Raw genomic sequence first — 13074 nt, 5'->3', positions numbered from 1 at the left:
GAAAACAAAAAAAAATTATTCATATTCAGAAAGACCATCTAATTAAATAAAAAGATGTACCATGTTAAAGTGGAGGTAAAATTAATATCATAAAAATGATAATCCCTTCAGTTGACTAATGAAATCCAATAAAAATGCCCATATAGAAAATTCATTATCAGTACTGAAAAAAATCTCAAAAATGTATGCTTTTTCTGAAAATAGAAATTTTAAGATCTCTATCATACATGAACATAAATTTGTGAGAAACATAGTGATTTTACAAGTCTGAGTTATTGATCATATTGTTTATTGTGTGAAATATCTTTTTAATTTTCATTGAGGTATGGCTCACATATAACATTAGATTCATTTCATGTGTACAACATATTGATTCAACAATTACATACATAACAAAATCTTCCCAATGTTGAGTGTAGATACCATCTGTTACCATACAAAATTATTACAATATCATTGACTATATTCCCAATGCTGTACATTTCATCCTTGTGACTTATTTATTTTACAACCAGAAGTTTATACCTCTTAATCCTATTCACCTATTTTGCCTATTCCCCTATCCTCTCCCCTCTGCAACCACCAGTTCGTTCTCTATATTTATGACTCAATTTCTGGTTTGTCTGTTTGTTTTGTTTTTTAGATTCCATATACAAGTGCAATTATATCGGTATTTGTCTTTCTGTGTCTGATTTAGTTCATTCTGTGCTGGACATCTTATATTTAACTCCTTCAAATTTGTTCTTCAACCACTATGCTGGCCTGAGTGGGTCACATCTAATATTTCCATAGGCCTCTGGATTGAATTGGATCAACCAACGGAGAGCCACAGTAGGAGACTAGAGGCAGGGAGGGCAAGGAGGTCATCTTGAACTGACTATATCAGCCAATAGAAAATCACTGTTCTCAAGTGTCATGCTCTATACAAATTTCTTTTTCTGGGTTCCAATGACCACTCTGTCCCCTCATCTTTTTTAATATTATTGCCAGTGGTGTCGTGTTTTTCTTCTTCTTCCCTTTCTCCTCTTCCTCCTCCTCCTCCTTCTTCTCCTTTTTAAACAAAGTGCTGATAGCTCCTCCCCCTTAACCCCAAGTTATTGAAGTATCCACTGTAGTTTCTCCTCTATCCAATCTATATCTCATAAATAGTCCCATTGTAAATAAACCGTCTTCAGATTATCTTAAATTGAGTATTTGTGAGTGAACACCTACATACAATAAATATCAGTGAGTGAAGAATAGATAAAGTCAAGTAATCCAGGATCATCAGATAAAAGAGTACCCTGGAGGTGCCTGGGTGGCTCAGTCAGTTAAGGTCCAACACTTGATTTCGGCTCAAGTTATGATCTCACAGCTGGGGATGCAGCCCCACATTAGACTCCACTCTCAGTGCAGAGTCTGCTTTGGATTTTTTCTCTCTGCCCCTTCTCCTCCTATTCAAATAAATATATAAAATCTTTTTAAAAAGAACACCCTGATGATCTTTGCATAGCATATTATAATATCCAAAACTTTAGTGACTAGTTAAATTTAAATAAAAACCTCACCAATATTTAAGAACAATAAAAATACAGGATATTAGAATTAAAATATAGGTGTCATTTTGCTCATTTTTCTATTAATTCTACAAAATATTGCTCTTGTAGCTTATTTAACAAGTAGTCAGGCATACAATAATATAAAAAAAATGAACAGAACCATTTACCATTAGCATATTTGCTTGAGTATGTCCATACAGAGGAGGACCCTTAGATACTGTTTTAAAACAGCACGGGGGAAGGTAGCAGGTAGACATGAAAAACCTGTGTTAAAATTTCCTAGTGAAGTACATGGTAACTTAGGATGCCATTCTTGTTGGTCTGGCATAATGAAAATTAGCCTACTATACTTAAATTTAGCTCAGTTTAATTATTGATGAAGGAGGACTGGAGGTGATATAAAGCGTTATTAAAACACTGGTATAAAAAATTGACAATTTTGATATTAGAATAAATTTAATGGTAATCATGTGTGTGTGTATATATATATATATACATATATACATATGGGATTTACATAATAACTAGCAGACTTGTTAAAATTTTCCAATAAGATTAAGATGGAAGATGGGACTAAATTGAAATCAAATATCTGACAGCATTTTGGCTATGATGAGTACCTAGACAGTGGCTTGAATTACCAAGGGTGAATATTCATGAACATTTATAGAATTTTGGCTATGCAATACCCAACTGCAAACTTACACAACAGCAAATGCATGAGTGACTAAAGCATTCATAGTACAGTACAATTTATGCCTTTCACAAAGCAGCCTGAATCCAATATATGAATTAACTACTAGTTTTGGGTCACAGTGTTAAGTCACAAAATATGTACATTTACTTTGAGAAATTGTAGAATAGATATTAGGCTAAAGACAACATATAATATGGTTTGGGTAGTCTGCATAGACATAAAAAAATGAATCATGATATTTACAACCCAAGGGGCCTCTGATTCATAAATCATTATCTAAAATGTAATCCAGAGAATAAGTGTGGCTTGTGACTACATACATATGTGAGTAAAGGTCAAGACAATGGCAGATCTCCAAGCTAAATTACTCTCTAAAAACAGAGGATGGATCTGCAAGTATCAGGTTTTCTCTGTCAGCTGAAGTCTACCAATAAAAAGCCAGCCCCTGTTCTGACTACCTGCTAGAGATACAAGAGTATTATTTGAAAATATTTATCATATTTAAAATTAATTTTAATTGAAGTGCAGTTAACAAATAGTGTTACATTAGCTTGAATGGGCAATTATAAAATAATCCAAGAGTAACCAAGTATTTCTAATATGCGACATTATTTATTAGTTCTATAGAAATTCAAGAATCCCATTCAAGAATGGGAGAATTTGGTGTAAACTAATGTAATAATATTCCTGAAATATGAACTGTGACAATACTAGTTAACATTTACTGGTAGATCACAAGTGCCAGGCACATAGTAATTATCACTGATAATTTGTGATGATTAGCACATATCCCATGCATGGCAATAAGAATTATCTTCATCATTTTATAATAATAGACATCACATAAATTAGGTACATGAAGTCAACAATATATGTTCCATATATAGATAAATGAATGAATGAGTGGGAAAAATACAGAGGCTCAGAAAGCTTAAATAACTTGCCTAAGTTCACATGACAGAAGAATTTGAAACTTAAGGTGAGCCTTAAGGGTTGCTTTTGAACAGAAAAGGAAGACAGACATGCTAAGTATGGAAAATAGCAGGAAGAAAAGTACACAAGCAGAATGAGCCCTAGATGCTAAAAGGGCAAAGAGACAATCCATCCAAGAAGGAAGGGAGTATGTGTGGCGAAATATTAGAAGTACATTTTGGTATAGGATGGGGACAGTGCAATTCTTTGAAGCCTAGGAAGAAAAGTTTGGACATGATGCAGTGATTGTAAGCAGAGTGATATGAGGAAAATTTTGCTTAATAAAGGTATAAACAGGCTGCATTAAACAGTGTGGATTGGGCAGAAAGAACCTATTTGATATAGGACGAATTTGCAATAGTCTAAACAGAATTATGTTCTGGATTTTGGTATTGATTACACAGAAGATTTAAAAAAAGACAAGGCTAAGAAATATTTTGAAAGAAAAAAAATGGATATAGAAGAGAAGGGAAAAGATTAAGCAATGAAGAACCTAGTGTTAAGTCATTAAAAAGACAGATATAGAACATAGTTTTCTTCAGTAAAAGAAAAATAAAATAAAACTCAATACCATTTGGACAAGAGAGAAAAAAGTCACATGAAGTTTTAGTTGATAGTGTTACCTCCAGATGTACATAGTATGTGCCTCGGTGAAAAGATCAGACTAGGATATAAAATCAGCCTTCATTTTTTTTTTAAGTCCTGGTATGAAAAAGAGTTATGTGGGAAAAATATAAAAAGGAGACTTGATGTAAGAGAGGATCCAAATTCAAGTTCTGATTGGAAATTTAACTTAAATAAAGTCATTTACCATCCCAAACTGAGTTACTCCATGTTTTAAGTGGAGAAAATAGTATCTACTTCACAGTATTTTAAGCATACAAAATGAAAGGGTCCTGCAAACTGTAAAGCTATATAAAGATACCTTTATATAGTTAAAGTCTTGAGAATCAGAGGACAGATATTTTAAGCTATGTATTTCTTAAGGACTTTGAAATTGAGACTTTAGCCTTCTTCCCTTGATTGAAGATGCACATGGTACTGTGCTACAGAATGGACAATTCAATTACAGAATTAAAATGTCAGTTGGCCTGTCTCCTCCTGAAACACAGTAAAAATAATACTGAAGCCTTTCTAAATTCTGACAAAAACCTTTGAATAGTCATCTTTGGGGTTAGCTTAATTGAATAAATATAATTTTAACTAACAAAGAATAAACTTCGAGTTCAAAAGTTCTTTTTATGGCAAATTTACATAAGTAGAGAAGCATCTTGACATTGCTCATTCTTATTCTTTATTAGTAGTCTTCAACCTTGAAATTGCTAATACTAAATTATGAAATGACACATTTAAGCACATTGACTACTTGATTTAAGCATGCATGATAATAAATTCTTGGTTTTTATTAGACTTTTTAAGCTACTAATTACACTGAAATAAATAATACTACCTTAGGGAAAAAACCTGAAATACTGATGACTGAACAGAGTACAAGTTCTTAGAGAAGCAGGACCAGATACATTTTATGTCCATAGACTCTGTAATATCATTATTTTATTTGTAAAGATTAATCTGAAAAACTATTTTTATCCAATTTATCCACGTAAGTTGAATGGGACCTGTGGATATTGGTATTCCTTAAGGAAATTACAATTCAAGTGTGGGTACATGATGACAAACCATCTGATATACATGCTAAATAAGTTGTGATTATACTTTGCTTTTTTTTGCCTTAATTTTTGTAGCCTAGTCGAGGTCTGAGCTATTCACGATAGATGGCACAGATACCACATTTCCACTTTCAAAAAGTATGTAAAGGATCGTATGGAAATTATCCCAAGTCCCTTCAATATGCTTGGGCCTCCCCGGATAGGAAGCAGGTCCTGTTTCATCTTCGCATACCTAGCACCTTGGACAGTGCCGGGCGCTGGGCTAGCGCTTCCCTGTTCTGGAGCAGGTGAGTGTGGAGGTTTTTGTCGTGATACAGTATTTGCCTTACAGATCGCTAGAGCTCCTAATTACCAGGGCTTAAACATCTTTTTATTCTGCTGTAATCATGTTGCTTGTATGCAAACTACTCCTCAACTGTGTTTATTTTTTTTTTATTTTTTTTTTTTAGATTTTATTTATTTATTCATGATAGTCACACAGAGAGAGAGAGGCAGAGACACAGGCAGAGGGAGAAGCAGGCTCCATGCACCGGGAGCCCGACGTGGGATTCGATCCCGGGTCTCCAGGATCGCGCCCTGGGCCAAAGGCAGGCGCCAAACCGCTGCGCCACCCAGGGATCCCTGTTTATTTCATTTTTAAAGCAAGATGTCACGCTCAGAACATAAAATCTTTCACACTAAAACTCATGTCTGCATAAAAAAAAAAAAAACTTAGTTCAATATATTGACCTCCTTTTATCGACGAAACTACATACTAATTTGAGAAAATCTTAAAACAAAACAAAACAAAAATACCCTTTCTAAAGTAGTGTTTACTTGTATTCTCATCTTGAAGTTCACCCAGGAAATTCTTTGAGACACAAGGAAGATCCTCCTACCACCCCCCTTAAAAAAAAAAAAAAAAAAAATGGAAGGAAAAAGAATTTTGCAGTCGCATTTTTAAAATTTTACTGTGGAACAGTATGGATTGGCGTCCCTTGTAGAGGCATAGGTTCTGCTTTCCTTCGTTTGCGCCCCACCCCCTCCCCTGGCACCGCCGCCCCCAGCCCCGCAGGGCGGCCTCGGAGCGGCCCCGCCAGGCCCTTTGTCCGCGGGGCGGGGGGGGGGGGGGGGGGGGCGGGGCAGCGGCGCCGGCTGACTCCGCCCGGGCTCCGGGGCGGGGGGGCGCGTGGGCAGCTCCCGGGATCAAAGTGAGCGAACAAAGACGAGGCGAGCAGCCGCCCGCCCGCTCCCCGCCGCCGCCCCGGGAGCGCGCGTCACGCCCGGAACCGGCTGCTGGGATACGCCCCCCTCCCGGGCCCCCGCCCCCCCCCAAGGGCGCTCAGCCGCCCGGGACCCAGCTCTGCCGAGCGAGACCCACGCTTCGGGAGTCCTCGGCCCAGCGGGGGCCCCTCCGCATCTCGGGCGTGGCTGCGGCCTCCGGGCCCCTCCCCCTCCCCGGACCCGCCCCGCCCTGCTCCCCAGCGCCCCGACCCAGCCCGGGCGGGTGAGGTCGGTCCTGCAGGCGCGCGCCCCGCCGGGTACCCGGGGTCCGCCCGGCTGCTCCATCCCAGGCCCCTCTCCCTGCTCCCCTGCGATCCCCCCGCCCCCCATCCCCAGCCCGGGCGGGTGAGGTCGGCCCCGCAGGCGCGCGCCCGGCCGGGTACCCGGGGGCCGCCCGGCTGCTCCATCCCAGGCCCTCCCCGGCCCCGCCCTGCTCCCCTGCGATCCCGCCCCCACCTGCTCCCCTGAGGTCCGCCCCCCAGGCGCGCGCCCCCCCCACCCCGGGCAGCGCCGGGCACCGCTCGGTACCCCAGGCCCGGGGGCCGCAGCGCCTGCACGTTCGCGCCTTTGTCTGCAGAAAGCGAGTGGGCGCGGAGCTGGGGCGAGAGGCCGAGCGCGCCCCAAGTCCTGCTCGGCCGGCCGCAGAGTCGCTCGCCCTCCTCCGGAGTCACACTCCTCCTTGCCTTTGCGAGACGTCAAGGGGAAGCCCGAGGCCGCCGGCGGATCCGGAGGGAAGCGCTGCTGACTTGCACCAACTTGCAATCGCCGCGTCCGCCGAGAAGTGAGCAGTTCTTCGGGATTCCTAGAGGGAGGGTGTGCGCCGTGGGGAGGGTCGGTGGGCAGGTGGAGCGGGAGGTCGAAATGGTTGCTCTGTGTCCGTGCGGGGTTGCTTGGCCTGGCGGGTCCTACGGGGGATGCCTTGAAGGGGCCCAGCATCCTGTCACTTTGTGAGAACCACGTGACAGCCCTGGTCCCTTGGACTCCTGGGGTACAGCTGCCTGGGGGCCGGGGCAAACGGTGTCAGGTGTTCTCAGCTCCGGAGTGCTTATGCCTGATTCAAACCAAAACTAAGGTTGCATTGGCGATGCAGCTGGCTTAGGCGGTCCACGCTGGTGTGACCCAGGCTGTGCAACTAGGCCACGGGTCCTAGGCGCGTGTGGCTCTGGAGAACGTGCAGAAAATAAGTTGGTGAATGACTTTCCCCCCTTAGTGGCTTCTTTGTTTACTATTATTTTTCAAACTGAGTCGGAGGGAGATCCTGAAAAGACAAAGGCAGGTGGAGAAGGACGCTTCCGGGAGTATTTCTTCATAAAATGAGGGCTGGCTTGCTGCATGTTCACTAAGTTATGATACTTAAAAATACACAGTAACAGGAATAATGCTGGTGACATGACTGGCAAACATCTCCTCTCCTGATAGGAGGCATTTTTTTTTTTTTTTAAAGCACAACTTTCTGCATAGTCATAGCTTTTCAGTGCTTTAGGGAGGGATGATAGCTGTAAGGAAAAAAAGCACCAAACTGACTAGCTGGCTGGCTAGGTGGCTGGATCACGAGGAAGAAGAACCCAGGAGGCAATGGCTTGCCACTTTCCAGATTTCAAAAGCTGGTGATGGATTTATCTTGGAAAAAATACACAATAGAGGCTTATCTTGCCACCATGCGGGAGGATGCACCAGGTTTCCGGGAGCATGCTCATTCTGTCTTAGAATTTGGCTCCACGGGAGGAACTGGGCACTTTAAGAGTACAACTTAACCAATCATATAAACTTTTCCCATGCCATATGCCATGTAATAAGGTGTTTGAGAGTGAAAATATTTTCTACCGGGCAATTACCCTTAACACTGAAATGACTTACCAGAACTATAAAATTTGGATAAGTGCAGAAGTCAGCACCCTATACTTTAAGAAATTGTGCAGATAAACTTCTCCAAATGTGTTCTTTTTTAAATTATTTACCAAAGCTTGGATTTCAGGTTACTAGTAACTAAACCATATAGATGATTCTGAATACCATCACTTTCTTGAAACTGAACCTGACTTAAAGTCATTCATTACTTTTATTGTAGTCCTAGTCTAAAGGAAAATGGGTGCATTTCTCATACCAAGAACAACAATTAAGAGTTAGAGCTGAGGAAAGGACCATGTATGCACAGCAGATTTCCTCTAGGAACCTACCTCATAACTCTTTTCCCCTCGTTGAGAATAGTAATTAAATAAAACGTTCTCTACTGGACTAGGCTTTAAAATGTGGATTGAATAAGGAGGAAAACCAAAGTTGAAAAAGCAGGGTGGTCAACTCCAGCATGTGGACCTCTCCTTTTCCTTCTGAAGCTTCTTCCTGACTTTATCCCCTCATCTTTTTTTTGTTTGTTTGTTTTTGCTTTTGCTTTTAAATCTCCCTTCCCATCCATTCCGTTCTGACCCATATCTCACCACTGCCAGAACCTGTTACCTTGAGAATGTTAGGTTCAGCTGCTTTCGGATCATCATCATTTTCCTGAGATGGAGCGAGAGGGAGATGGTGCCTCCCTGGGCAGAATGAGAATCGACTATTCTGCATCCTATTTCTAAACTCAAGGCTTCTAACTGAGCGCTTTTCCCATCTTTTTGTTCCACCCCTCCCCCCACCCCAGGCTTCTCTTTTATGGGGCAATCACCCTTTGCTCTGTAACCATGCAGACATGTGTGTGCTTCCCTTTTGTTTCTAGCCCAGATTAGAAAGGAAGGTTGGCGGACTTGCGGAGGGCAGAGGATGATCTGGTGACGGACCATTCAAAACCTCATCCGTAGACCCCTCCCAGACTGCCATGAGTCAGCCACCAACGGGGGGCGCTGGCCCTGCTGCAGCCACAGCTTCTGCCGCCAGCTCTGCCACGGAGGCTCGACTGCACCCAGAGGGCAGCAGCCGAAAACAGCAGCGTGCTCAATCACCTGCCAGACTCAGGGACAATTCGGCCCGACAGACGACCGCGACCACCCGGTCCCCCGTGGGGGCCGGCACGAAGCTCAATTCGGTTCGGCAGCTGCAGCTGCAACAGCAGCAGCAGCAGCAGCAGCAGGGCAGCAAGCCCGGGAGCCGCTCTGGGCCTCCGCCCGGCGGCCGAGGAGGAGGAGGAGGAGGAGGAGGAGGAGGAGGAGGAGGAGGAGGAGGAGGAGGAAGCGGAGGCGGGGCGGAGAAGGCTGCGCCCCTGGCGCCCAAAGGGGCCGCGCCGGGAGCTGTCCACCCCGCGGCTGGTGCTGAAGCGGCCCCCGCGGCGACCCTGGCCCCGGTGGGCGGTAGGAGGCCTGGCCCGTCGGAGGAGCCATCCCGGGAGCTAGAGCCCGTGTCCGCCAGACTCGGGGAACCCCCTCCACTCGGGGAAGGAGGAGGAGGGGGTGCGGAAGGAGGAGGAGCCGGCGGCGGCTCCGGGGAGAGGGAGGGGGGCGCTCCGCAGCCGCCGCCGCCCAGGGGCTGGCGAGGGCGCGGCGTGCGCGCTCAGCAGAGGGGCGCCGGCGGCGGGGAGGGGGCCCCCCCTTCTCCATCCGCGTCCGCGGGCAGAGCGGCGGGCCCCGGCGGCAGGAACCCCGGAAGCGGGGCAGTGGGGGGCGGCGGCGGCGGCGGCGGGGGGGGCTACTGGAAGGAAGGATGCCTGCAGTCTGAGCTCATCCAGTTCCATCTCAAGAAGGAGCGGGCGGCGGCGGCGGCGGCGGCGGCCAAGAACGGCGGCCGCGGCTCCCCGGGGGCCGGCGCCCCTGCCCCTTGCGAGCCTCCCGCCGCCCCCGCCGTGTCCCCGATGGCGGCGGCCGCCGAGGGCCCCCAGCAGAGCGCCGAGGGCAGCGCCGGCGGAGGGGGCATGCAGGCGGCCGCGCCTCCGGCGTCGCAGCCGCACCCGCAGCAGCTCCAGGAGCAGGAGGAGATGCAGGAGGAGATGGAGAAGCTGCGGGAGGAGAACGAGACTCTCAAGGTGAGAAGTGGGGGGGCGCGTGGGGGAGGGGAGGCGGGGGCCTGGGAGGGTTAGGGCGTGTCCGCGAGGGTGACGGGCTGTGCACCTGCTAGGGAGCCTTGCGGAGGGAAGGGGCGCGCGGGGCGGGGGGTGGCTCCTAGGCCTCTCCTAGATCTAAAGCAGCCCAAGATTAGCAGCCTTAGGTTTGCATTTAAATCCAGACCTGGGCCTTCGTTTCTCTAATTACGATGGCTTGTCCCACTTTTTCACGGACAGGGGCAGCGTAGGGGAGCTGGGGGAGGCCCGTTCTTCCAGTTGCTTCTTCATTCAGCTCCGTCGCTCCTGCCTTACGGAGGGGGGCAATAAGACGGAATCTGGAGTCGGGATGGGGTGTCTGCGGTGCGCGCCCCCGGGGGTGGGGAGCCAGGGTAATTCCGACCCGCGGCCTGTCCCCGCCTCAGAACGAGATCGACGAGCTGAGGACCGAGATGGACGAGATGAGGGACACTTTCTTCGAGGAGGATGCCTGTCAACTGCAGGAAATGCGCCACGAGTTGGAGAGAGCCAACAAAAACTGCCGGATCCTGCAGTACCGCCTCCGCAAAGCCGAGCGCAAAAGGCTCCGCTACGCGCAGACCGGGGAGATCGACGGGGAGCTGTTGCGCAGCCTGGAGCAGGACCTCAAGGTGCGCGGGGGGCGCGGGGGTCTCGGGGGGCGCGAGGCCGGGCGGCCGTGGGACCTGCGCGGGGAACGGCCTTCGCTGCTCACCCGCAAACACGCGGAGTTTCGCAGCGCTGAGCGCAAACTAGCAGGTTCTGGGCGGGAGAAAGGGAAGGGGGGGCGTGCTGAAGGCTCTCGTGTCGGGGCAAGGCCCTGCCGGGAGCGAGCTCGGGGGCTTTCTTGGGGTGACTCCGGTAGCGCAGGCCCTGGCGCTGGTTGCTCTCTGGCCTCCAGACGCTGCCCTCCAAGTAAGGGCCTGGGGGAGAGCAGCTCCGTGCAGACTCCTGGAGGGAGAGGAATTGGAGCCCAGAATAGGAACAGCTTTGGGAAGATCTTCCAGTTCAGGTGTCTGGCTGCAAGGCCCCCCTAACCCTCTGCTTCCAGGACTCCCTCCTACCTTGCTAACTCCCTGAAGGGAAATCTGTCCAACTTGCTGCTCTTTTGGGAGAAGGAAAAAGCAAGTGCAGTATTTATTTATTTATTTTATTTATTTATTTATTTATTTATTTATTTATTTATTTATTTTATACATAGAGAGAGAGAGAGGCAGAGACACAGACAGGGGGAGAAGCAGGCTCCATGCAGGGAGCCAGACGTCGGACTCGATCCCGGGACTCCAGGATCGCACACTGGGCCAAAGGCAGGCGCTAAACCGTTGAGCCACCCAGGGATCCCCCCAAAAAACTCATTCTTAATGTGAAGCTGTTCCTTTAGAATTTGCCCCCAGTGGAAAAATTGTAACCTTGAAGTGCTTTTTTTTTTTCCAGTCGGTGTGGTCTGTTCAGTTCAGATGGACTGTAGGCAGATTCACTGACAATGCAAACCCAAAGTTATCTTCATTACCTTTGGACAACCAAACATCATTTTAATTATTTTAACTTCATCAAGATACGAAAATCAAGTGTAATTATCCTATATTTGTTTTAAAGAAAACTGCGAGTAAGCATCTAGTGAAAGTCATTATATTACCGTTTATTTCCTTTCCTAACATTTGTTGAGTGTGTGCTCACTATGCCCCAGGCCCCACGGCAAGCATTTTTTATATGTATTAACAGTGAGTTATCTATCTAAATGTTAGCTCAAGACAAAAGAATAAATAAGGCACCTATGAGTTTGGGATTATTGATAGCATCATCTTGTATAGAAGCTGAACCTTTTACAGAAGTTCAGTGCGCAGTCCCCAGCCCTGGAAATCTGCTAATAGGTGACCAGACTGTCTCCACACCCCATATAAAACCACTGCCTATGTCCTGAGCCACTACATAATACTACACCAAAGGGTGTTGTTCCAAACCCTAAAATTTCTAAGATGATCTTAAAGCAAAAGGCAAAAATGTACACTGTAATTAAAACAAATAAAACTTAATCTCAAGGACTGACATGTTTCCTGAAAGTAAGCACATGACATCGTAGGATCAAAATTCAAGTCCCATACCTCATCTATGAAAACTTTGCTTTCTAGTCTTGAAACTGAGTGATAATGGAAATGTATAGTTTTGTTATAGAATTAAAGGAGATATGTGAAATGTCTCTACCCATGAATAAACACAATTGAACACTATGGTGAAGGGAACAGAAAGCCAGACTACCTGACCACTTGTTAGCTGTGTGACCTTGAGCACATTAATTACTTCATATCTCCGAGACTTATTTTCCTCATCTATAAAGTACAACAATAATAGTCCCTATATCATGGGATTGTTGTGAGGGTTAAATAATTTAAATTTACAAGTAAAGCATCTAGATAGATTATTGGTATATGGTGAAAACTATTTGTGTACTGACTCTTAGTAGTTTTGGGGGGTTTTTTGGTTCTTAGAGGTTTTAATGTGAATATAACTTTAGCTCATTCATTGTATTAATTACACATTATTGTTAAAACACCTTAATTTAGGTTGCAAAGGATGTATCTGTGAGACTTCACCACGAATTGGAAAATGTGGAGGAAAAGAGAACAACAACAGAAGATGAAAATGAAAAACTGAGGCAACAGCTCATAGAAGTTGAGATTGCAAAGCAAGCTTTACAGAATGAACTGGAAAAAATGAAGGAGGTTAGTATTTGATTATCTCGTGGTATGCTACATACATACTTAGTTCTTTAGAAAAGAATCCCCAGACCTGTATGACTGTTGAAATAATTCTGTGGGTTTTTTTTTAATGATTATAGAATAATTTGTTGTTCTCACCCAAAGTACTGACACATGATTTCATACTAAATTAATAAGTAACAAAGAAAACTGACCTCAGCTCTGCCTCTAACTTGATATATATGAGCTCTGACTGAGG

The 13074-nt window shown here is 46.0% G+C and overlaps 1 protein-coding gene across 3 annotated transcripts in view; it reads left to right on the top strand.

Annotated features, from left to right (window-relative positions):
• The first annotated feature begins 6645 nt into the window (after positions 1 to 6645).
• Positions 6646 to 13074, top strand: part of MTCL3 (MTCL family member 3) — a 55168-nt gene continuing 48739 nt past the window's right edge. Inside the window, exons 1-4 of one of the 3 annotated variants that reach the window (XM_077902626.1) lie at positions 6646 to 6921; positions 8851 to 10086; positions 10527 to 10751; positions 12681 to 12839. In XM_077902626.1, coding sequence (XP_077758752.1) covers positions 8950 to 10086; positions 10527 to 10751; positions 12681 to 12839 — 1521 coding nt within the window. In that variant the 5' untranslated portion in view covers positions 6646 to 6921; positions 8851 to 8949. The remainder of the gene's footprint in view (positions 6922 to 8850; positions 10087 to 10526; positions 10752 to 12680; positions 12840 to 13074) is intronic. The other 2 variants (XM_077902628.1, XM_077902625.1) reach the window with 2 other exon arrangements.

The sequence above is a fragment of the Canis aureus genome, chromosome 1 (genome assembly GCF_053574225.1).
Source record: "Canis aureus isolate CA01 chromosome 1, VMU_Caureus_v.1.0, whole genome shotgun sequence".
NCBI classification, from domain to species: Eukaryota; Metazoa; Chordata; class Mammalia; order Carnivora; family Canidae; genus Canis; species Canis aureus.
The sequence above is the reverse complement of the archived record's forward strand: the minus strand, read 5'-3'. Positions and strand labels throughout refer to the sequence as shown.